Source organism: Salvia hispanica, chromosome 2 (assembly GCF_029641045.1).
Source record: "Salvia hispanica isolate PSC_SH4W2 chromosome 2, Shi_PSC_v1, whole genome shotgun sequence".
NCBI classification, from domain to species: Eukaryota; Viridiplantae; Streptophyta; class Magnoliopsida; order Lamiales; family Lamiaceae; genus Salvia; species Salvia hispanica.
The window spans coordinates 10,300,366-10,326,262 of record NC_142693.1 but is presented as its reverse complement, the minus strand read 5'-3'; the positions used below and the strand labels follow the sequence as shown (position 1 = coordinate 10,326,262).

The window sequence follows — 25,897 nt, the reverse complement described above, 5'->3', positions numbered from 1 at the left end:
GGACCATTATTTATCCAATTTTTTTTGCTTTCAAAAATTGTTTTTGTGATAGAAGACACTCCATCTTTCCATTTCCCTCCAAAAAGGACATCAAGGTCTTTTTACTCAACTTGCACTTTAGATTATGGTAGATGATAGGTGATAGATGATAGATAAACTAATAATAATGCAAATCATGGAAATACATATGGACCTCACTGGGTCAAAGGGTAAACACGGGCTAGATGGTGGTATTACTTTACGAACCAAACAGGTAATAATACCATGTTAAATTATTTTATCTTGGCAAAACATGACTATCGAGCGGGCCTTAGGGTAATTCAAGTGACACACCATGTCTTCTTCTGCCACGGAACATCAATGCATATACTCCCGCCATCCTACTTTTAAGGCCATGTTTGGTTGCTAGGATTCTGTCTAGAAAAGTAATCTGATTCCTTAAATTTTAAATTCCTGTTAGGGGTGAGCATTTGGGTTTCGGTTCGATTTTTTGCCCAAACCGAACCGAACCCGAAAAACCGAATTTATTGGAAATTTGAAACCGAACTGAATCGAAAAACCGAAAATCGAACTAAAAAAACCGAATTAAACCGAAAAACCAAAATTGTAGGAATTTCAACCAAAAACCGAATAACCGAATAACCAGAATTTTTAAAAAAATAACAAAACTATAACATGATTAACATCACAAAACCGAAATAAGCATAATCACACAAAAAAATTACAAAACTATAACCAGAATTAAAAAAATCACAAAACTTTGGAGGTGGATCTGGAGAGGAGGCGACGGGGTGGAGAAGAGATGGGCGACGTTGTGGAGAAGAGATGGGTGGAGGGCGGAGGCGATGGGACGGAGGCGACGAGGTGGAGGATGGAGAAGAGATGGCGACAGAGTGAACTTTGGAGGTAGATCTGGAGAGGAGGCGGAACACGCTGAAGAAGGAGAATATTAGGGTTTGGAGTATTTTAAGTAGTATTTATATAATATATAATATATGTATTAAAATATAATTTCGTTTTTCGATTTTTTTTTCCTCCAAACCGAACCGAATCGAAAAACCGAAATTTTCAAAATCTTAAAACCGAATCGAATTTCAAATTTTCGGTTTGGATATTCGGTTTTCGGTTTTTTTGCTCACCCCTAATTCATGTGTTTGTTTCGGTTTTTAATCAAACTGGGAAAATAATCAGAATCCGAGAACAGAGAAATTTAGTACAACTTTCAAGGATTCTGAATCCTAACTTTTCTTAGGTATTTTTTTTTCCAATTCTAGGATTCTTACATGTTTAAGCAATATAGTATATTATTATAATAATAATAATAATTATTATTATTAATGACAATGTTTTTAAAATAAATTAAAATTATAAATCATACTTAATTTTAATATAATAAATAACTATAATTAAAATTATCATAATTATAACTATATTTTATAATAATTCATAATAGAAATTAATATTTTATTAAATAATTAAAATATAATTATATAATATAAATCATATAATAAATAATAATTATTATATTTTATAAATTAATAATTAATCAGTAAAGTCATAGTGCAAGTTTATTTATTATTATTATAAACGAGTATAATACACCATGTAACTATAATAATAATTATTATTATATTATTATATATTAAGATGGATAATCCATATTTAAACTATCCGTCGTAGTAATTCATATAATAATATAATAATTATTATTATTTATAATTAATAATTTATTAAAAATTGTACAATATTATATTTTATAAATAAAAAAATAATAAGTATATTTTTAGTTTGGTGTTTAAATTAAGTATAAATTTAAAATCTTGATATTTTCCAAACACAGGAAAGTAAAGTTACTAAGAATCATATTCCCGAGATTCATTTTTCCAGTAATCATTTTCTTACCAACTTTACTTTACCGCCAACCAAACATGGCCTAAGTGGAATATATTTTATTCAAAACGGGATTTTATTCACCGTTGTTTTGTAAATTAAGTGGAAAAAAGAATAAAGTAGAGATAGTGGTGTTTTTATATTTAAAAATTAGTTTTCCATCTGCGCGTACCATATATATAAAATTCTATATATATATAAGTATTTTTGATATAGGGTTGCGCTAGCGTGCTAACTAATTTACAGTAATAACTAATAACTTTCAACTTAGTGTGTTAAGATTATCAACACAAAGACATAATTATATCACTACAACATGTAAATTTAAATATCAACACTAAGTCATAAGTTTATCAGCACAAGAACATTGATAAATTTATGTCTTTGTGTTGATATTTTTAACATACAAAATTGATACTCCCTCCGTCCCATATTTGCAGTAACATTTAGTTATGGCACGGGTTTTAAGGAATTGGTGGAGTGTGTAATTAATGAAGTGAGAGGTAGAGTGTGTAATAAATGAAATGAGATAGTGGAGTGAGATGATGGAGTGTGTAATAAATGAAGTGAGATGATGTAGTGTGTAATAAATGAAGTGAGTTGGTTGAAGGTGGGTCCCTCTTTGACTTTTTTGTTTTTTTATTTTTGTTTTGATTTAATTTAATATAGATAATGACATTTGGGTGTAATTTTAGTGAATAATGAGGTAAAATTTTATGTGTAAATATGTTAAATTCTAAATGTTACTCCAAATGTGGGACGGACTTTTATGGCAAAATGTTACTACAAATCTGGGACGGAGGGAGTATTAGTTATTAGTTATTACTATAACTTAGTTAGAAGTTCCGGTTGAGATCGGCACGGATTTTAAGAAATGTAAAGGAAAGTTGGTGAAGAAAGATAGTGGAATATGAGTCCTACTTTTGTATATTAGTTTTATAATAACATGTGAGTGGAAAAAGGTTAGTGGAATGTGAGGCCTAATACCATTTATGGAATATTCCAACTAGGACTACTAAAGTGAAAAATGGTAAATCGAGACTCCTAAAATGGGACGGAGAGAGTATTTTTTAAGGACGGATAAATTATATATTGTTGCTACTAAAGAAACCTTTTCTTAACCATTGTCTCGAAGAGCTGAATCTTTGGAATCTAATTTCCTATTGAAGTTGTCTAATCCTCCCTCCGTTCGTTATCAGGAGTCCCAGTCACTTTTGTGCACTCGTTTTATAAAAATAATAATAAATAGTTAAAGTGGAGAAATGGTAAAGTTAGAGAGAAAATAATGTTATGAAGAGTTATGTCTACATTATTCTCTCTCTTATTTTACCATTTATTCACTTTAACTATTTCTATCATTTTTATAAAACGGGTGCGCAAAAGCGACCGGGACTTCTAATGGCGGTCGAAGGGAGTAACTGAATAGAGATATAACTAAATTTGAATTGAGAGATACTAGATACTCTCTCCGTCTCACAATAATATGTAACTTTTTTTATAATTCATCCCATAAAAATATGCATTTTCTATTTTCATAAACTCTTTTCTTTCTAATGAGGTGAGACCTATTATTCACAAACAATACTCTAATTACTTTTTCTTTCTATATCTCTTTATTGTATATTAAAATCAGTGTCAAACTCAAAGTGCATAGTCTTCTGGGACGGAGAGAGTTATAGACAAACTTAAATGAAGGAAATTTATGTATTTTCAAATTAAATTTAACAATATTTTAATTTTGTTTAGTTTTTGAGCTATTTCGACCGAGACATTTACTATCTTCGTCTACTACTAATAGCTCAACAGTCCCTTTGCATTCTAAAAAATAGTATAAAATGTTTATTAAAGATAGAAACTTTTTATTTAAGGTTTTTTTTTTTCTCTCTAGTGAGGTGTGACTCATTTTTCATAACGCATTTTTCTTTTTATCTATTTCTTATCTTATCAATTTTGATTACAATTTGTGCCGCTTTAAAAGTTTCTATTTTTAAGAAACGAAGAGTGTAATAAAGAAAGGTAATGTCTAAGGTTAAATGTATTGGGTTCAAAATTCCGTGTAATGCAGCTTTTAAATTTATATATTAGTTTATTTATAAAAAGTGCTCCCTCCGTCCAATAATAAGAATTCTGTTTTATTTATTGTTCGTCTCACAATAAGAATCATATTTCACTTTTACCATAGATGATAAGTAGGCATCACATTCCACCAACTTATTCCACTCTATTTTTATTACGAAACTAATATTCCCTCTATTCCAACTAAGTTGAGTCAAAACTTTTGGATACGAAGATTAAAAAATTGTGTTGAAAAGTAAGAGAGATGAATAAGGTAGGAAAGATAAAGAGAGACTAAAGTTGGTGATGGAATAAGGTAAGAGCGATTGGATTTTTTGTTTTTTATTCAAAAAGGAAGCGATTTCAACTTAGTTGGGATGTGTCAAAAAAGAATACGACTCAACTTAGTTGGGATGGAGGAAGTAAATAAAAGTAAGCCCCGTATTCCACTAACTTATTCAACTCACTTTTCTTTACATTTTTCTGAAATTCGTGCCATAACTAAATATGACTCCTATTGCGTAACGAGGAGAGTAGTACTCAGTAAGCAATACTCCCTCCATCTCTAAAAAAGTAGTAACATTTGTTTCGATACGAATTTTAATGCATTATTAGAAAAGTATAAGAGAGATCTAAAGAAATATTTTTAAAATATTATTAGTGAAAAATGCATTCCATCTTATTAGAAAAAAATAAATTTTAAAATTTATAAAATTTATACTTTTCAGGGGATGGACGTAACAAGAAGTAATTCATACTTTTTAAGGACTAAAAAAGTACTAATAAAGTATAATGATAGAAGATACTTAAAATATTATTAGCATAAAATAGAGCGAGTACTATTTCGTTTGAGAGAAGATTCACCGAATTGGAAATACATAAATTTTTATAAACGAAGTGAAAAAAATAAGACTACCGGTCGGATTATTGGTATTTGTTGAGAGGTTGTAAATAATTAAGATTTTCAAATTAACAATTTGATAATTTTAATTAATTTAATTTGCCAAAAATAGCATTGAGCTCTCTGGAATTTGGTGGCGGCGGCCGCCCCAACTCTGTGCTCCATATTTCATAATTATTTAATAATCAAAATGTCTGTTTATTAAACTATAATTGGAATTTCAATTTAAGCTCTTTTAATTCGTCAAAATCAAGTTGGATTATAACAGAAGATGCCTTTCAATTCGATTCTTCACTGTTCAACATCTTGGAGTTTAGCTGAAGCAACTCCAAAACCTATTAGTAGATTTTTTACTGCTGAGGAAATTTATGCCTAAACTAAATTTTGATATCGAGATTGGATGTTTTATCCTTCAAATTGCTAGGTTTATAGTTGTATGAAGTTAGGCGCTGGGTTACGGAATCAGTTGACTCCGTTTAGCCATCTCAATTTCGCTGAATTGCGGCAGGAAAACACAGAAAGGGGGAAACGCAGTTGGTAAACTTCTTCAACTCATTCAATATTGTTTAAATTTGATGTATTGGTGGAATCAGTTGATGATCAGTAGGAGGACTCTGTAACTCGTCGTTTAATCCGAGCTAATTGATTGTTTCTAGCTAGAATAGAGTGGTGTAATGCCGTCGGAAATGAGGGGCAATGTTGCTGACGAGGTGGGGCAGACCTCACTAGACATGTTAAAGAATACGCCGTCGAATATAAGGAGGTTGGCTCATGAGATTGAGCAGTGTGAGGGAAGGCAGAAGTACCTTGCCCGCACTAGGAGCCCCTCAGATGGCGGCGACCTTAGGTGGTACTTCTGTAAGGTTCCGTTGGCGGAAAATGGTTAGTTCTTGCTATTTTGCTTGTTCAATATGTATGCCTTCTTATTGCAGTAATTTCTGTGTTTAGTTGTGGAATGTTTAAAATGCTGGTTTATGCTCGTCTTTTATCTCGTGTAGTTAGAATTGGAGTTGATGTTTTTGCCTCTGCTATTCTATACTTGACCGTGTTAAGTGGATCGATAAATTGCATCATTTTTTAGTTTGCTTGGAGTGTTTGAGGTGCTGGTTTTGGTTATCTTTTATTTTAGAATGGAAGTTTTGGCCATTGCTTTTCCATAACTCACCATGTTAAGTAGATTGATCAAATTATGAGTGTAATTTTTTATATTCTTTCTATTTTGTGTTCTAATTATGGCTGGGATATGGGATATTTATTCAGCTCCTGCCCTGGTGAAATTTGATTGCTGATAAATAGGGAAAGTCTTGGGGAGTTGGGGTTAGTCTATGACGTTACTGATTTGATTGGCTAACACATGAAGGAATTGTATCTACAGCGTATGATATTATAGTTATTGCTGATAAGCAATAGTTGTTAGTATAATAGATTTGGAATTTGGATTGTAACACCCAAGTCAAACTTATGCGAAGTGGCTTTTGCTGGATGGTTGATTTCTGTATGGTCCTAATGTGACAATCTTTATTGGATGGGTTGAAGGGGTCTTCAAGTGTGTTTTACAGAGAGATACTTGGCCTTGCCATCATGCCAGAGCTTGTTATTTTGTACTTTTCTTTTTTGTCAGAACTTGCCGCATCAGTCCCTCGAACTGAAGTTGTAGGGAAAGGTGATTATTTCAGATTTGGTGTGCGTGATTCGCTGGCAATAGAGGCTTCTTTCTTGCAGGTCAGAAAAGTTCCGTACTCTGAATGTGGTTCTCTTGATTTCTTTAGCTGATCACTGTAGAATTAGTTTATTTATGGAGTATTGTACTCACTGATATCTGCTATATTCACAGAGAGAGGAAGAGTTACTTTCTGCTTGGTGGAAGGAGTATGCGGAATGTAGTGAAGGTCCTAGAGGGAAGCATGGTATTGATTCCATGAAACTTTCTTCAGACTGTCCTGATTGCCAACTATCCACAGCTGAAGAAGAGAGAGTTGGTGTACCAGTAAAGGGAGGGTTGTATGAGGTAGTCCTTTCATCTGTTGACTTCTCATAAATTTATAGTTCATTTTCAAATGAGTTTTCTTGACAATCTCTTGTTTGTTGCAATTAATTCCTTTTGTCATGTAGTTTTTTTATGCTTATTCGCTAGTTGTTTTAGATATTTGATATGAAACTGATGTTTGATAATTTGTTTTTTCTTTTACCTGTTTTTGGGGTAATGAGATGAAATGTTGACTAAGCTCGCAAGAGTCTTTCCTCTCCTCCCCCATGTGTGTGCTTGGGTTTGGAAGTGAAATTGGGTAAACATAAAAATTTTGAATATCAAGCATTCACTATATTTTAGTAATTGTTTATGTTTTTATTCTATATTCCTTTCATCTGTATCCAGTTCAACCTAATGGTTGACAAATGTTCTTTACAAATAGGAAAGTCTAGATGTTGACAAATTGCATCTGTGCAGGTAGATTTAGTCAGACGACATTGTTTTCCTGTTTATTGGTACGGAGAGAATCGAAGGGTGCTACGAGGCCATTGGTTTGCTCGTAAAGGTGGTCTTGATTGGCATCCAATCCGTGAGGATGTATCTGAGCAGTTGGAGTATGCATATCGAAGCCAGGTGCTCGTGAACTCTCTGTATTGTTCTCTTTTGTCAGTTAACTGCACTGTTGCAGATAAATCTTATATAATTACTTTGTTTATTTCTGAAAGTTAGTTACCTATGCCTATTTTATATAATTATTTCTCCTGTGATTCAGTTTGAGTAAGCTTTCAAAACTATTAACTTTATCAGCATATTTTTCGTTATGAGTTTTGCTTCCTTTCCCAGTCTGTCAGAATTTTTTAGGGCAATTTAGTCTCAGAAGAGTAACTGATGAAGCTGGAGATGCTTTCTTTTCCAGGTTTGGCACCGAAGAACTTTCCAACCATCGGGTCTTTTTGCTGCTCGAGTTGATTTACAAGGCTCAACCTCAGTACGCCTATCTATTTTGGCATTAGCTTTCTCTGAACTTGTTATTAGGGAATTCATAACTTATAACTCTTTTGGTTGCAGGGGCTGCATGCCCTTTTTACAGGGGAAGATGATACATGGGAAGCTTGGCTTAGTGTTGATTCTTCTGGATTTTCTAACATTGTAAATATTGGATATAATGGCATTAAATTAAGACGTGGGTATGCTCCATCTGAGTCAAAGAAACCAACGCAGGTATCCATAATTGTAACATTTGTATTTTCTGTACAAATACTTCAGGTCATCTTTTTTCTCCTTGCTTTAGACGACTTTCTTAATATTTGTAGATTGATGGCATTGTTTAACACCAAGCACATTGGACCCATCAGTTTTAGATGAATTTTATATCTAAAAGGGGAATTAAGTACTTAGTTGCTTCAAAGTAAATGACAAAATATTAGTTCTGATACAGATACCTTGTCTCTCCCAAAAGATTCTATCACTGAGAACTATTCACTGCATCATTACAGTTAGTTCAGGATTAAAATTTTAAATGATGATAACCTAACAAGATGAGTTGCTGGGAGGGGTTTATTCTACTCAGCACCTTTCCTCATAGCCTCACACCAAATTCCACATTCTTCATTTAACACCATTGCTCATATGCTTGAGGTATTCAATTGTTCTAATGATCATTTGTAAAACCATAGTTTTACTGTGTACAAGCATATTGCTTTATGAATTTATGTGAAAGCCTTCCCTAACCATCTTAGCTAAATTAACAATATTTCATCACATAATTTGCAATTTGGTTCAGGATGAATTACGTCAACAAAAGGAGGAGGAAATGGATGATTATTGTTCACAGGTATATTGCATGAATTGATAATAATCCTGTATTTTTCATTTATATAATTACAGTTGTCAATCCAACTTTCGCTATTGAAAGTCCTTGCATTTTTTCAACAAGCATGATTAGCACCACTATCTCTATCTGCGATGGTTCACTTTCTTTTGATCATTACATTTAGCTTCAGCATACTGATGAAACAGATCTTAGAAACATATGCATAAATAATATATGCTTCAATACAAGAACACTTGGAAATGAATGTAGGGGTTTAAAGAGGTTTTATGGGTTCCTCATCAACAACACTTTCTTTCTGTTTATTGACTTCAAAATTGTTTCTCAAACTGATACCGTTTAAGGGTTCCTCTGTGGCACATGCTTTTATATGCAGGTTCCTGTGCAACATTTAGTTTTCATGGTTCATGGTATTGGTCAAAGGTTGGAGAAATCAAATTTGGTGGATGATGTTGGAGGTTTTCGCCACCTTACAGCAAGCCTTGCGGAAAGGCATCTGACTTGGCACCAACGTGGCACTCAAAGAGTCCTTTATATTCCATGCCAGGTACTTTAGTGCACTTATTGGATTCGTTACGCAATGCTTGCTAGTTTGGATTTACTGTCAGTTATGCATCCATTGTGCTAACCTGAAGCTATTAGCCCCTTGATTATGATTGATTGTTATTTCTTTTCTTTGACTAGTGGAGAAAGGGCTTGACTCTCAGTGGTGAAGCAGCGGTTGAGAAAATCACTTTAGATGGTGTGCGAGGGCTACGAACAATGCTGAGTGCAACAGTTCATGATGTCTTATACTATATGAGCCCTATCTATTGTCAGGACATTATTAACTCGGTACCCTCTGATTTATTACTTCTTCTCACCTCTGTTGTCAAATTTCTGCGTGTGTTGTGTGTTATATTAGCTGGAATGAATTTCTCACAAATTTTTAAATGTTCTTAAATCAATTTTCCCGTGGTCATGTCTTGTTCAGGTATCTAACCAACTTAACAGATTATATCTAAAGTTTCTTAAGAGGAACCCTGGATATGATGGAAAGGTATATTGCAAGATGAAAACAGAAACCTTCTCTATATCAACGCCAAATTAAATGTTTGAGCTTATTGTTTAGACTCGGCCGCTCATCAATGTATTGACTCTTCAGGTTTCAATATATGGCCACTCTTTGGGAAGTGTTCTATCTTACGACATCCTTTGTCATCAAGATACTCTTTGTTCACCATTCCCAATGGAGTGGATGTACAAGGAACAAGAACAAAGCAAGACACACTGTTCTATGAGGACTGACTTACCACATAACTGCAAGGCCACCTTCGATGTTGGGGAAGACCTCAACTCAGACATGGATCACGAGAGTGTTGCGAACTTTGGAGGTGAAATAGTAGTTGGTATTACAGATATGGAACGAGAAAAAAGTGAGGGACGTCGTTCCGTGGGGAATGACTTATCACCTGACAGCAAACACGAGAGGGTTGAGGACTCTGGAGGTGAAGGAATTGTCAGTGATACAGATAATTCCAACCTTGTGGAAGAACATGTGGATGGAGTTTGTAATCAGTTGGGTCCTCCTGCATTGTCAGAGTCGGATGAATCAACTACCAATGATACTAGCTACCAGCAGAAAAATGATGCCTTCACTTTAGATGAAAATCATAATCAAACTCTCGACTCTTTGAATTACAGAGGATGCTCTGACCCTGAGATGATAAACGACCCAAGAAGCATGAAAAGTGAGATTGAAACATGTGACGACGAACCAAGTGGTGAGAATATCAAAGATAATTGCGAAGGCGAAGTGATCAAATCACTTAGGGAAGAGGTGGTTGCGCTACTTTTCTTTCCATTTCTCGCCCTCTTATGTTAATTCTTTCTCACACTACCCTTGTCTCTCAGATTGAATTGCTTAAATCAAAAATCAAACAATTTGAAGCAGGAATTGATGATATAGGTATGCGTTGTGTGATTTCAATGCGTCATACGACTTATTTAAGCATGTTAAATCTTGAATGGTTTTACTAAGTTGGATTTCCTGCATTTGATGTGAACTAATGCCAGTGGATGCACATGACGGTAAAAGTGCTGTGAACGAACCTGATAAAAGTGTTGTGGACGAATCTGATAAAAGTGTTGTAAACGAACCTGATAGTGTTCAAGATGGGTGTAGAGATACTGTGAAGAGTTACACCCCACAAATAAGATACACAAAATTAGAATTTAAGGTGACTTTCTGTTATTTCTTATGCTTTAGTTAATTGGGCTAAAGAGTACTGATGAATACACTTGCTTTTGATGTCAGGTTGATACATTCTTTGCAGTGGGCTCGCCCCTTGGAGTGTTCCTCTCCCTCCGTAATGTTCGTATTGGCATTGGTATTTACTGGCTTTGAGCTTTAGATACCTTTATCTAATTCCTATATTTTCATCCACCTCTTGTTGAATTGTTATGTTTCTTTTGAATGCCAGATTTGTTGGCTGGAATCGAATTTTTGTCTAAAATATTTTCTGCTGTCTTGGTTGGTAGGCAAAGGGAAACACTATTGGGAAGAGGAAAATATTAATGAAGAAATGCCAGCATGCCGTCAGATGTTTAACATTTTTCATCCTTTCGATCCTGTCGCGTATAGGTGATGTTTTACTCTTTTACTTTAATTAGAAGTATATCACATGATTTTTATTTATAGTAGTAGTATTTTATTTTAAACAAACTTCATTAAGATAAAACTTTTGTTTACACAGAGTAGAGCCGCTAATCTGTAAAGATTATGACAACAAACGTCCTGTTATTATTCCATACCATCGAGGTGGCAAACGACTATATGTGGGGTATCAGGTAATCCAGTACACTAAAAGCTAGTTTCTTAGACCATAGATGCTGCAGGTGTGTGCCTCTTTGTGCTCATGCAACGTCATACAGGAATTTAAAGAAGGAGTAGCCGCCCGTTCTCAAGCCTTCGTGGATCAACTGACAACTATTAGGGTGGGTATTTTTGACGTATTGCTTTAGTTTAAGAGATCTTATCTCTCGCTTAATATATAATCTATCAATCTTACTGGAAGCTCCTTTGGTCAGGTTAAAATGCTCACAATGTGTGAGCCTAGAAGCAATGATGGCAGTGACGGTAAACGTATCTTCCTCCTGCTTTTCATTTGCTTCTTTGTAGATTATGACAATCCTGAGGCTTTTTTTCTTTGTTGTCGAAATTTTGGTTGCAGATGAATGTGAGAATTCGCAAGAAAATGGAGAAAGATGCTATGGGTCTGTTATGATGGAAAGACTAACAGGATCCGTGGATGGGCGTGTCGATCATGTATTGCAAGTACGTACTTTTCGCCTTCTCTCTTGAGCGGGTCACCTGTGTAACTCAACTTTTCAGTGAGCTCTATAAGATAGAGCAGATCGTGGGTTTGGTCTTTTATCTCTTTAATATTGGTTTGGTGTTTCAGGATAAAACTTTTCGACACCCTTACATATCAGCCATTGGGTCGCACACGTAAGTAGTGAAGCGATTATTCTGCCCACTGGAGATGTGGAGTGCGTTTTTGATGGTATATTTGTGTGCAGAAACTACTGGAGAGATCCAGATACAGCTCTTTTCATGTTGAGATACTTGTATCGTGATATACCGGAGGAACCGGACGAGCAACGAGAGAGTAGATGGTCCGATCCAAGGGAGGTGGAGGATGAGGAAGCTCCCTTGACCTTTGCTGACAACATGTCAATCAAACATTTCTCCTACAAAGCCAAGAACATTATCAAGACCAGATGATACTCAGCTTCACCTATGACGTCGGGGCGACGACTACGTTGAGTGATTGCTGTGTGTTGTTGACTGTTGAAGAAGGTGAAAGTGATATATCATGAATTTGGGAGAATAAAACTGTACATACAGACGTGTATAGAGTAGATAAAACTAGCTTCTCTTTCACTTAAATGGATGTAATTTCTTGTATGTGTTGATAGTTGATACGATCAAATTTTGCTTTGGACAGTATATATGATGAATTTAACAGAAGAGGATTTATGCCCGTCAGTGGTCAAGACATACTACTTGGTGGTTAAGACATACTACTTGGCAATATGACGTGGATGTCTACTAAATGAATTTATGACAAGTGGAGAGCGTTATATGGAAATTATCAAATGTAAATTTAAATCTACTCATAATTCTAAAATATTCTATAATATTAAAATTTCCAAAATTTGTTAGCGTATGATTAAGTAATTAACATTTTTTTTAATAAACAATTTTTTTCTTAATAGAGCATGTGAGAAATTTCAGATTTTTTTAAAAAAAATTATGAAATACTATTAAATATTCTTTAAAAAATAATAGTTAGAATAACAATTTATGAATAGAACTGTGTAATAGGGTAAATATCTTCATTATAGGATATACGTAATCAATATTAATTAAATTATATCCACTACAATCAATATATGAATATACTGTTAGGTATAGAGTATAATATTGATGTACGTGTAGACGTCCATAAATAGGAAAATTTCCATATTTTTTAGAATTAGTAGTATTAAACTAATAATATAAACGATTATATAGTGTATAAAGTTAATAAACTCTATAGATAATTCTATTCATAAATTATTATTCTAACTATTATGTTATAAATAATGTTATTTCAATTTTTTTAAAAAAACCTGAATTTCTTACATTTTATTAAGAAAAAATAATATTAAAAAATGTTAATTATACACTAACAAATTTTCAGGAAATTTTATTGAGTGGACATACCACTGAATATTTTCTTGGGCACGCAAAATGTAGCACTATTCTTTTTTCCCTTGTATATGTTGCTTTTTAGCACAATGATTTGAGACTACAAATAATGTTTCACCAATTCGCATTAACAAGACTCAGTTCCTAAAAAGTTTAGGGAATCTTGTAACCATTTCATCCATCAATTCAATCAAGTAAAGAATCTAATTCAAATCTAGCTCTGTTGCATTTTAACTCTTTCAAATTTCTAGTTTCAATAAGTATTTAAATTTTATAAATATTTATCTAGTATTTTATCTTTATTAGTGTATTTTGAAAACTAATTCACTAAACAAAGCTCATCACTTAACATTGGATGGGATTGAATCAATACTTTGTATTTTTTGTTATTTTGGATTATCAGGAAAACTAGTACCTGTAGGACGGAGGGAGTATTAAAGAATCTCTCATTTATATCTCTAATCAAACAAATTAAGTTTGAAATATATTTTGGGGGTTGGGTCTCCAAGCAAGGCAAGGTCCCCATTCCAATCAATGGCGACTTCCGCCTACATTCTCCACTCCTCCTACCGCCGTTCTCCCACTTCACTCCCCCTTTACCACCTCCCTCGTCTTTCACGTCAATCCGTCTCTTCCCCACACCGATTCCCTTCTCTCTCCCTCCTTTCCAACAATCACCACTCCTCCAAATTCCCCTCTTTCAATCCATTTCCCTTTTCCGCGCCTCCCAATTTCTCCATCTCCGCCGATCGCCTCCTATTCGGGAACCAAAACTCCTCATTCCGCTGGAATTTCGCCCATGGGGCAACACCTATCGATCAGCGAAACAGTATCGGCGCTAGCCATACCGATTCCGAGGTCGCGGTGGTGATACTTGGGTGGTTGGGGGCAAAGCCGAAGCACCTGAGGCGGTACGTCGAGATGTACAACGCAAGGGGGATTCATGCCGTTACGTTTGTTGCTTCCGTAATGGATGTGCTTTCCTTCGATTTGGGGAGGAAGTTGGAGGAGAGGGTGCGGAGCCTTGCCGATGAGCTTGCGGCGTGGCTGTCCGATCACGGTGGCCGCGATCGCATCTTGATCTTCCATACCTTCAGCAACACTGGCTGGCTAGCGTAGGTCGAGTCCTATAGTTGATGTTGGTGTTTCATGGTTTGGGATTTTGTTGTTATTAATTTAGGGTTTGGTTTGATCGCAGGTATGGTGCCATTCTTGATAATTTGAAGGATAGGCAGGATTTGTTGGAGAAGATTAAAGGATGTGTAGTGGATTCAGGAGGAGACCCTGATATCGATCCCAAGGTTTGTTTTGGTGCACCCATTTTGTTGTGTTACTGTTGGATGACATATAACTGATAGTTTTTGCCTAGTTTTGATGTTTTAGAGTTTTAGTTTTTCAACATGTGTAAGATGATAGGTGTTTGGTTTGGGTTGATTAGACATGGCTTTAGTCTTATGATATCTTTTCTGTTTGGGTGGACTCGGCCTCGTACTTAAATCTCAATTCTCCACATACAAAGACTTAGTCTTGTCTTGTGAGTCTAGGCCTCGGTTTCGGACCAGAAACCATTGGGAAAAAAAAAATCTAATTTCGACCGGTTGGTGCGACAGCGGTCCACGATTCCTCTGGTGATCGACTACTCATCACCTCCCCAGATTTCCCCATTTGTTTTCCTAGCCAAAATAACGAATTGAGCTGAAGAAGCCACTGCCACCCCTAGTGCGCAAGCATTGAAAGTTATATGCGGTGTCTGGTCAGACTTTCGGCAGTGGCTTTTAGAGGATTAGAGTTGACTGCTAAGGAAGATGAAGGGGCTCACCTTCTTAATATGTTGTTCATATTTGAAAATTTTAAACGTGTATTCACTATTAGTGTACAACTGGTATAGATCTATTAAATGCATTTATTACAATTGGCGTAGGTCTCACTAATCGGTGTACAACTGCTGTTGTAAGTCTTTACTACTCTAATAAATTGTTAAGTACCAATATGTGCAAATGTTCTGTAATTTATGATAAGCATTTTCAGATACAGGATTGAGATAAGTGTTTTTGTTGATTATAGTCTTAAACTAGTTTTTTAACTGTAAATTTAGTAACAAACTTAAATCAGTTGTAATTATCTGGAATTGTGGTAATTCTAACTTCTGTTTGTTTTGAATTATTCAATTTTTAGACTGTTATTGTACCATGTTGTCCCGCGCCCAAGGTTTTTACCTATTTGCCCCGGTGCACCCCCCATTCTTGATAATTGGGGGTGGTGGTACAACAAAATTAATTGAACCAGTGGCACTATCTCCCCAGCCAGTGGATCTTCACTTGCCAGAGATATCAGAGTCACCGAAATAAGAAGTAGAACCTTGGGGTGAGGGGTGATGTAGGGTGGTACATGAAGCGAAGATGGTGGGTGTTGTAACATATGGGTCAACTGTTGTCTCTACACAGCTAACAGGGTAATCAATGCAATTGACTGGAACGTTGTAGGTGCCGATGTCGTGGGCATTGAGGATGAGTTCTTTAATGTATGGATTGGATGATATTTTGAAACTAGTTCTCATCTAGGTCTAGTATGCGTCCATTGCCTTGTCTAATCATTGTTGCCTCTTCCCTGTATGATATGAATAGAGCCTGCTCCGTCTGCTAGTGTAATCCAATACCTGAGGTAAGAACCTAACTAAGGCAGTATGGCATCTATAAAGCAAGGACTATATGGAAGTGGGTTCTAACTTGCTTTGCGGCATGCACAAAAACCATTAGGAAGGATCCACTCTTGGCTAAGCTCTTTGGGCAGACTTTCTTTATTATACTATACACCCCAACTCCATCCCTCATAAAAAAAGGGCAGCACCGAAGAAAGGAAAGATCGTGATGGTGGTTTTTGAATTGCTGATTGAGCTTTCTACAAACAAAGCAAGCTATAACATATTATCTTATCCAACCTTCTTGCCTGTGCATAGCTCCCCTTTATAACTTGACACAGGCTCTGAATTTTGAGATTCACACGTTGCTGATTATTTTGTAAACTGTAGTGCTTAAGTAATGGTGATTGTGGTGTAGTGGGTTAGAAATAAGTCAAGGATAAAATTTAAAGCATGATTGTTTATGTAAAGATCCCTTTGTAGGTATGTGAATTGTGATGTTTACTTGACCTTGGTTTATGGATACCTTATTGATTGGTTTTGCTAAGAAGTGTGGCTGGCAGAAAATGATTTGGATTGTTTCAGGTTTGGGCTGCTGGCTTTACCACTGCTTTGCTAAAGAAAAGCAGCTCAGCTACTTATTCATCCACAGAAACAGCTCAATCGAACAAATCACATCCCTTTTGTGTTGAAACCTTGATGTTGGGTGCATTTGAGAAGCTGTTCTCCTTTCTTCTTAACTTGCCTGATGTAAACAGGTAAAAGCTCATTCAGTATGAATAGGAATTGAGTTTGTGTTTGAGGTAGCTCAATTCTAAACATGGGTAAGGTAGCCTGTAGTTTTTTGGGTTTCATTATGATAAATCTCTCTATCTGCATTGCATCATAACGTGAGTAGTGAAGCGACTGAAAAAGGTCTCCCATGAAGAGTTATATTGCTTTGTGTAACAGGAGACTGCGAAAGATCATATCCATCCTCTCGACGGGTCAGCCTCCTTGTCCTCAACTGTATCTGTATAGTACTGGAGATAAGGTTATCCCATTTCGAAGAGTCGAGACATTCATAGATGAGCAGAGGAAAAATGGGAAACAACACGTCTTCTCTTTTGATTTTGGCTCATCTCCTCACGTGGATCATTATCGAACATTTCCTGATGTGTATGCTTCTCAACTCGACAATTTTTTGAAAGAATGTTTGAGCTTTGTAGGGAAGTTGTAGAGCCAATAGTAGTACTAATTTTTATTAAGAACAACTCATATTTGGAACAATTAATTTTAACCACAAGCGTCATTTTATATTTGTAACACTATTATTTCACGTGTAAGAATATTATTTATAAATGGATCTATTTAATTATTTATAAAGAGATATCATGGAACTTTTTAAAAGTTGGACATTTCCACGAATTTTGAAATTGAAAAATAATATCATGAACTGTACACCGAGTTTATTATTTTCCATCAATGAATAAATTTCAGCAAATAATATCATGATACGGATTTTTTTTGTAATTTCTTGACAAAAATTTCGAGAGTTTCAAGATTTTCAATCTTTGAGAGTAGTTTTTCTTTAAACACACCCTCCAAATTTGTTCTTCAACCTATTAATATAGCCGGAATTTTTTCACTAGTGGGAAATAACAAAACCCAAGATAAAGTTCGTGATATTATTTGCCAATATCAATATTCGTGGTAAAACTCAACTTTTTAAAAGTTCCATGATATTAGGTGCCTATATCTCATTTATAAATATGCATAACTCGTTGTACAGAGCATATTTGGGCTTTCTTGGTAGTACTCCATCCGGTGGTATCCCGTATTTGATTATTGTGAGTTTTAAAAAATTATTTGATTTTGTGAAAGAAAGTGAATTAAAAAAATTAATGGAAGGTGAACTTTATTTTTATACATTAATTTATAATAATGGTGAGTAAAATATTTCAGTGAAAAATGTGTAGTCTACTTATTAAAAATAAAATAAAAGAGAACCGTCGTGAAAAAATGAGATATATAAAGGAGACTATTGTGAGTATACTGTTTCGACATGTTACTTTGTCTTCTTACGAACAGTAGATAAGTTTTTTTTTTTGTCCATATAAAAACTAGCAATTTCAATTTTGGTATAATACCCTACGTCCATTCATTACTCCCTCCGTCCACCAATATAACACCGCGTCGCTGCGGTCTCTCTCCGTCTCTGTGTTCATCGTCGTCTTGCTGGGGGGCTGCTGTGCGACTCATGCTGGTCGCCGCCCTCTTATCTCTACGCCTCTGCTCACTCTCTCGTCTCCTTGCTTGAAGTTTGTTTGCGTATTTAGGTGTGAAAAAGGAAATTTAGAAAGGAGTATATGGAGATTATAGATTGTTGTGACGGTTGGAATAACATGCGATCTTAGATTCTTAATTGTGGTTTCAATTTGTGACTCTTGACTGGATAATGAGATATCAAAAAGTCACGCAGGTTATGGAGTGAGACAATCTAGTTTGAGCCCTAAATGAAACACTCTTGGGCTTAAAAGATTTAGTTTTCAAGCTTTAAAAAGAACTATTCACTTGGGCTCGAAAAGAATTAATTTGGGTGGAAAAGACTTCTTAGGTAAAGTAGCTCAAAAAACGAATTAGAATTCTTCTTGATTGACCGTGAAGGTCCAAAACTCTCTTAAGCCTTGAAAATAAACAAAGATTAACGGATCGGCTTGAAAATAAATGTTGTTTCAAGCTCAACTAAAAAGGGTACTCCATCTATCACTGAAAATTTGTCACTTATTTTCATTTCTGTCCGTCCCTAAAATTTTATCACTTTTCAATTTTACTATTTTTGACAGTGGATCCCATATTCCATTAACTCAATCCCACTCACATTTTATTATAAAATTAATATATAAAAGTGGGACCTACTTGCCACTAACTTTTTCAATCCACTTTCTATTACATTTCTTAAAATCCATATCGGATCAAATGGTGACAAATTATGAGAGACGGATGGAATAAGAAAAAATTGGGGTGTTACACTTTCACTAACATTCTATTATAAAACTAATAATATAAAAGTATGACCAACTTCCACTAACCTTTTCAACTAACTGATGATTATACATTTCTTAAAACCCAAAATTCTCCTTCTATTGGTGGATTGAGGGATTAATATTTTACAATTTTAATATTTGAAATAAATTTATGCTCACCCCATCCTTTCCATTCAATATTTTTTAGAATCTTATTTTCAAATAAATTTATTAATAAATTCTCAAAAAAAAGTTCTACTACTATTTATATACTTCACAATTATTACTAAATAAATAGATTAATAAATAAATATTTATATAATTTATCAAAATATACTGATAAATATTACAAAGTAAATGTTGTTGTGGGAAATTACAAATGCAATTATATATTATTAAAAAATATAGAAAACAAATATTTTTTTAAACAATTCTATCAATTAGTCTATTGATCTATGTCCCATCAAAAGCGTATTCGGTGAACTTAATACTACTCCATTAAATTAACCTATTGATCACTGGACAAGTATGGGGATCGATATATTGGACAATTATTTTACTAATTTACATATTTTTGCTATTTGCTTATGAGAATAAGCTTACTCGGTAAGTTTTAGTATTATTTAAATAATTTTCTAATATTTTGAGAAATAATTTACTCAAAAAATTAATACTCCCTCTGTCCATTGAGTCATTTTTCCATTTTGAGAAATTATTTCCCTAAATGACAATAATGAACATCTCCAACCATACACCAAAATTCATTTTTTGTGTAGACAATTTCTCCAACCATACACCAAACTCAAACCCATTTTTAGGATTTTCAATGGAATAACACCAAATATGTTGTTTACTCTAAAATTTTGTTAGCTAAATACTCAAAAATGGTGTAAACTTAAATATGGTGTAAATGGTTAGAGTAAAACTACTTTTTGGTGTGACATACTCAAAAATGGGTTTGAGTTTGACATAAATGGACAATGGTTGAAGATGACCTCACTTTTCCTTTCCTACTTTATTCTATGTCTTAGTCTATCCACTTCTCTACTATTCTCTTTACTTTTTCCTCTTTCTTACTTTTTTCTCTACATTTTATTGAGCAGATTAAATTTGTGAGATAAATAATCCTCTACTCGGTTGTAAGCAATGAGTCAATTACCGGGTACATCTCAGTACGCCCTTTACTTGGTAAATACTCTTGAAGCAAGTGAAAGAAAATTATTAACATTGGTAGGCACTTAAGTATACATTTTTGATTGATTTGGTGTCATGAGTTTGATTCAACAACACCCAAAAACGTGAAATTTTGTAGATGAGATAAATTATACTCACAAGTTAAAAACAGAGATACATCTGCTTTTCACATGACTTTATTCACTGTACGGCTCGAACGGGACCAAGGCCGATCTTATCAGCAGTTCAAACGATGCTTAAATGCTGCGACGCAGTCCAAGACTCATTTGGCTCTAGCTTAACCTCTCCAATCTGAGTCATGAAAAGTAGAAATTATCAGAAATTTGTATTTTTACTGCAAACAATAATCTGATGATCTCCCGTACCTTGGCATTTTCAACACATACAAAATCTTTATAGCACGATTCCATTGTTAGGTGCGGGTTCCACAAAACAGCATCCGACCAACTGTGAACAGAAGTTGACAATCAAGACCGTGCAAGCGTTAAGATGGAATAAAGAAAGAATGAGACAAAGCATCTCACTTACTTTGTATTCTTTATGGTGATAACACCCCCCAAACCATTGTCAAGCTGCAGCTGCGTAGGTGCTTCGAGATAAACGCAATCTACAAATCCGGGAAATGTGACTAGAGCCCTATGAAAACAAAGTGAAGGTCAGGAAGTAATCTGTATATATATTGCTTCTGCTTGATTAATGTAGAAAGTGCTACTGTGATGAGAGAAAATGTTGCTCTAGCAACTAAGACCATAAATTACTATCCTAAGAACCGGCTATATGGAAAAGGAAAGCACTAGCAAAATTAACATTGGAAGAACCAAAATTGAGAAATCACAAAGTTTACATGGTGCTAAATTTAGTGATGTTTATTTAGTATTAGCAGGATTCAAATAAACGAACAAAAAGATGTAAAAGTCTATTCCTACAGGTGCTATATGTTTGTTTAGTGGCATTTATATTTTCATCCAGATATACTTTGTCCCCAATATGTATTTTTGCTAACTCTAAGTTCGCTACAGTAAATTACTGATAGATTATATTAGGTGAATACCTTTCCTCCTTGCCCTCCACTGGGTTTTTTGGATCGGGATCTTTGTTCAGCGTTTTGCAGCCCTTCAAACCTTTTACAGATGCCCCAGTTACTGAAGCCTATATATAGGAGATGCCCCAGTTACCGAAGCCTATATATAAGAAATTTAACCCTGACAATTTCATAATTTACTTACAGATCTTAACTAGTGATAAAATTGTGGTGTAAAGTTATAGATAAGAAATATTTCTATATATCCAAAACTAACCAATACTATATATATTATTGACAAAGTCACCCACAATTTTAGTTAATCAATAATCATTGCTATTTTAGTTAATGAAATCCCAACACAATTTTAACTGGTACTTCTACTTTCTTAAAGTAATCATGGAACATCGATAACCAATCTCTAAAAAGAAAGAAAATATAGAAAATACTTACCCGGAAGTATGTATGCAGGGCAGTAGTAAATGAAAAAGGCTTTGCATCAGTATTTGTTACTTTTAACTCGGTTGAGAGGGCATTGCTATCGAGAGTAACCTGCAAGTGAGAGAGCATATGAGTAAAGCTGAGCTGAAGCATATTGAATGTTGTTTAGAAAGTTAACAGATGAAAAAAATGAAATCTAGTACCAGAAACAACATAGTAAATTTTTTTAACCTTATATAGAGCCTGGAAACTGTAATCCCACATAGCACGGCTATATGGACCATCTTTCAGCTCCAGAGTAATAGAAGGATTTCCATTCACAGTTTCAGAACTAACAATGGACCAACTCATATTTCTCGCAAATCCATGCTGCAATCATGTATTAAAAGTAGTTCTGTTCAGCATTGAAGATACACCAAGTGAAAGTCTTATAAATAAAGCAGGACTAAGTTCCGTGTTTCAAATGTTAATAGCTCTCAGCTCAGTAACCAAGATGTTGGAGCCTCAGCAAATTCTTTAATTATACACAGTTAAGATAACAACAGAAAAGAACTTTTGTTTAGGGGTGAAGGAGAAAGAATGAATTACCTGCTGAATTGCTCCAGGTCCAAACTGTGGAAAGCAGTGCGGTATTCCTCCACTGTTTCCAAAGAAAGTAAGAAAGCATACTTTAACTAGTTATTCTCAAATTTATGGTTGAAAGGAGAACAAGTATTATCAACCCTCAACAATGAAAGAAAACCGTCCTGTTGGACAAAATGCAAGATCACATAGCTTGATTAGGGCTTAGGCAAAAGGAAATATCTAGTAGCAATGAAACTAATACTATCAGATAAGGAATTTGCTTTTTACATATTTTAAAATTTTCGAGTAATCATTATTTAACATCACATTCCATACCTGATGGGCTTCTGCCCAGTAAACACAGCATCTGGCCGAACAAAGAGGAGGTCCTTATTTGCTACTTTCCATGATGTCACACAACCTCCATAGAGGTACAACTCCGCCTCACTGAAAAAGAATGGACACAGATAATCAAAGTTAGCAAATTCTAGAATACTGAATGAACATATTCAAGATGGCCTCAGGAGTTGGTCAAACATCAAGCATTACTATACATTTTGAAAGAACAAGGTAAGTACTAGTAATGTAGGTTGAGTAAAACTGTGGGGTAACTGGTAAGCAACCATAACAGCTTGTAAAAAGCTGACACCAAAAAACCCAAAATTATTCATTTTTATACAATGCTTACTACTTTGACACTCTAAGGCGCTTGATTATTTTGGTTTTGGATGATTAAATGAAGTGAATATATCCCAATCAGGATTAAGGAAAATCTTTTCAGACAGTATTAAACTTTAAAATAGAGCTCAATTCCGAGTTTCAACCAACAGCATATAGCATGGCCAAACTTTAGTAGCATTTGCAAAAGCAATAAAATTTTGAATGAAGAAATGTATAAATTAAAATACCTTCCATGAACAGAAGTCAAAACGACCTTGGGCAAATCGCCCAAACCCTGCCCAACTTTAACATTTTCGACCTTGGCGCCGGCGGAAGCCATTGCTACACCAGAAAATCTGTGAATCAAGACAAAATTTAGGGGTTTTTGTGTGGCTCTTTTTCTCTCTAAAGCAAAGAAAAGACAATCAAATTGTAGACGTCAATATCCGAGGATGCGGGATGAACTCACCGGCTGACTCGGCGAGGTGTCGCGGCGGAGAAAGAGCATGTCATCGGCAGCGCCACCATCTTCGCTAAGACTGATTCAGATTCTTTTGTTTAAGTGATGCACAAATTTCTACTACTTATATTTCTCTTTTCTTATTTGTAGAGGATTTTTTTATTTGTCCATCACACAATCGCAACTAAAAACAAACGAAAAAAAATAAAAAATGGGACGATGATAGTATTGAAAAATAACGTGTGTTTGGTTTGGCCTAAAGGCCTACAACATCTCCGAGAGACGCGGTAAATGAAAAGGTAAAGAAAATAACTATCACATTTATTTATTTTTTGAAAAAAATTCATATTCCAATAGAAAGGGTGTACGGGGAGGTATAATACCTTTTTTCATTGCGAGAAAATATATTTACCTCTTCTTGGTAGATAGAGTAAAATGTTAGTTATTTTTATTTTTCTTTTTAATTTACCTTCTTTTCTTGGAGTACAATACTTTCTAAGAAAGTATAATTACCTTTTTGAGAAGGTAAATAAGAAATATACCTTCTCAATTTCCCTTTCTCTCTTGGTGCCTTTATAATCCATTTTTCACCATTTTTTAACAGCATGGCCAGAGTCTCAAAAGCTACCCTAAAATCTATGGAGTAACTTATAGCATCTTCAATCATTTACATTAAACTCAAACTTAAAAGAATATTATCTATATTATTTTATACTCACAAAATTTGAAAAAGATTTTGGTTTAGGTTTGTGTAAACCTTAAGATAGATATTTTTCACTCAAATACAAAAAAAGATATTGATTTTGGAGTACTATTAGACCTAATTACCTATCCTATTTTAGGTTTAGTGTACCATTGGAGATAGTCTTATTTCATCATTTTCACTCTTTTTTGAGTTTTTAAGTTAAAAAATAAAATAAAATAACAAATAACATAGATATAGAAACACATTATTAAAACATGCATGATATAAAATGCTGAAAAAAGTACAGCGAGAAACAAACTAAAAAAAGGTTCAAGATTTGTGGGGAGCATGCATACATGATATCACCGAAACAAGATTTGTAGAAGAAACATGCCGGGCCTTTCGCTACTGCCCAACGTGATTGCAGCACACCAAATGCTCGCTTAACATCCTTGCGGGCTGCCTCTTGCCTTTGAGCAAATAAAGTTATCCTCTCATCCGTTGGGGAAGTGATCGACTTGAAAAATACGGGCTACCTCGGGTATATGTCTTTAGCCAAGTAGTACCCTAAACAATACGGTCGGCCGTTGGCTGTGAATTCGAAGGTCGAGCCTCTACCACGACATACTTCATTGAATAGAGGCGACTGGTTCAAGACGTCGATGTCATTGTTTGACCCAACCACACGGAAGTAAGCATATCACATCTAAAGTCGTTGGTCAGCAATGACTTTGAGAATCATCGTGGGGTGTGTGCCTTTGTACCCACTCGTGAACTGACCTCTCCACGCGGTCGGACAATTCTTCCTATACTAGTGCATATAATTAATGCTTCCTATCTTACTCGAAAATTTGTGAGTCAATCTCGTGCAAATTCAACAGAGATTGGCAATCGTTGGTGTTTGCCCTTTGTAAATAAGTGTTGCCAAAAGCCTCAACAACTCCACGACAAAAGTTCTTCAAACATTTGCGCATCAAATAGATCTTCTTTCGCGCCTCCATAACCCAACCGATAAATGCAATCGTGCACTTCTGTAGCGTCGAGATTCCGAGTACCGCTGGCATTGGGACATTGCTAGAAGTATTCATCACCCCCTCCAACGTGTTTTCAGTGCTTAAGAAAAGACCTCGCCCTATTCTAAAATGCCGGTGAAAAACAGTTGGGCCCCACCGTGGTTCGTCAGCAAAGTAGTCTGCGACTAGCCGTTCGGGGGCTAAGGCATGCTCTCAAAGACCGGCTCCAGATGGAGGATTGGCCTAGGTGCATTTTCTTCATGTTGTTGTTGTCGTCGCTGCATTACCCTCTTGTAATATCGCTAACCATAGGCCAACATGTACTGCTCTAAGGTGCCTGCAAGATTAACGTCGCTGGGATTCATTTCGAGCAGGGAGTGGGAAAAATAAAAAAGAGACAGTGTCATTGGAGTGAAAAGATGATGAAATGAGATGAGAAGTAGGGTATTTATAATGTACAAATCATGAAAAGATAGTGCATCAACTGCATATTCCTTGTATTCCTGGAGACTAATATAGAGGCTTTGACATCCATTTAAGAGATAGGGAAAAGAACATACAATTACTATTAAGGTTTAACTTGCAGTCATACAAGTATGGCATGATTGGAGATTGGGTGCTGCTAAAGCTTCAAGCTTATACACAAAATTCAATAAGAGCAGACATGATAAGATTGGAGAAGTAGCATACAATCCCAGCTAAGTACAAATTCATGATGTGATCCATCCATATATCACAGCTGCACCACAAGCTGTTTTGGAGCGAAGAATGGTTGAAAGGCATATAATCAAACTGCCTCTTAACAATTTTCCCTAAAGCTCAATTATTATTTGTT

At 35.0% G+C, this 25,897-nt stretch overlaps 3 protein-coding genes across 5 annotated transcripts; 2 read left to right on the top strand and 1 right to left on the bottom strand.

Moving 5' to 3' along the window:
- The first annotated feature begins 5,075 nt into the window (after positions 1 to 5,075).
- Positions 5,076 to 12,671, top strand: LOC125200801 (phospholipase SGR2-like). Of its 3 annotated transcripts, none has more exons than XM_048098573.2 (22): positions 5,078 to 5,383; positions 5,507 to 5,728; positions 6,468 to 6,568; positions 6,681 to 6,854; positions 7,293 to 7,448; positions 7,732 to 7,803; positions 7,884 to 8,036; positions 8,599 to 8,649; positions 9,023 to 9,193; positions 9,331 to 9,480; positions 9,620 to 9,685; positions 9,791 to 10,465; positions 10,540 to 10,594; positions 10,702 to 10,865; positions 10,943 to 11,015; positions 11,167 to 11,269; positions 11,382 to 11,475; positions 11,560 to 11,622; positions 11,716 to 11,764; positions 11,859 to 11,962; positions 12,090 to 12,136; positions 12,208 to 12,671. In XM_048098573.2, exons 2-22 carry the CDS (start codon positions 5,521 to 5,523, stop codon positions 12,410 to 12,412), a joined length of 2,934 nt encoding a protein of 977 aa, XP_047954530.1. In that variant the 5' UTR covers positions 5,078 to 5,383; positions 5,507 to 5,520; the 3' UTR covers positions 12,413 to 12,671. The 3 variants fall into 3 exon arrangements, 2 of the variants coding, with proteins under 2 accessions (XP_047954530.1, XP_047954529.1); XM_048098572.2 differs by having other exon boundaries at positions 5,503 to 5,728; XR_007172784.2 differs by lacking the exons at positions 11,716 to 11,764; positions 11,859 to 11,962; positions 12,090 to 12,136; positions 12,208 to 12,671 and having other exon boundaries at positions 5,076 to 5,383; positions 5,503 to 5,728; positions 10,943 to 10,999; positions 11,560 to 11,604.
- Positions 12,672 to 13,854: 1,183 nt separating this feature from the next.
- On the top strand, positions 13,855 to 17,317 carry LOC125215576 (alpha/beta-Hydrolases superfamily protein). Its single transcript, XM_048117067.1, has 4 exons — positions 13,855 to 14,496; positions 14,580 to 14,682; positions 16,605 to 16,777; positions 16,971 to 17,317. Exons 1-4 carry the CDS (start codon positions 13,916 to 13,918, stop codon positions 17,236 to 17,238), a joined length of 1,125 nt encoding a protein of 374 aa, XP_047973024.1. The 5' UTR covers positions 13,855 to 13,915; the 3' UTR covers positions 17,239 to 17,317.
- A 2,915-nt stretch (positions 17,318 to 20,232) lies between these two features.
- LOC125208333 (Galactose mutarotase-like superfamily protein) lies at positions 20,233 to 23,538 on the bottom strand. The gene is made up of 10 exons (XM_048107922.2): positions 23,374 to 23,538; positions 23,153 to 23,260; positions 22,581 to 22,691; positions 22,269 to 22,320; positions 21,912 to 22,049; positions 21,693 to 21,791; positions 21,270 to 21,367; positions 20,747 to 20,854; positions 20,584 to 20,665; positions 20,233 to 20,509 (listed from the first exon to the last, which is right to left on the bottom strand). The coding sequence occupies exons 1-10, from the start codon at positions 23,430 to 23,432 to the stop codon at positions 20,444 to 20,446; spliced, it is 921 nt and encodes a 306-aa protein (XP_047963879.2). The 5' UTR covers positions 23,433 to 23,538; the 3' UTR covers positions 20,233 to 20,443.
- Between the last annotated feature and the right edge of the window lie 2,359 nt (positions 23,539 to 25,897).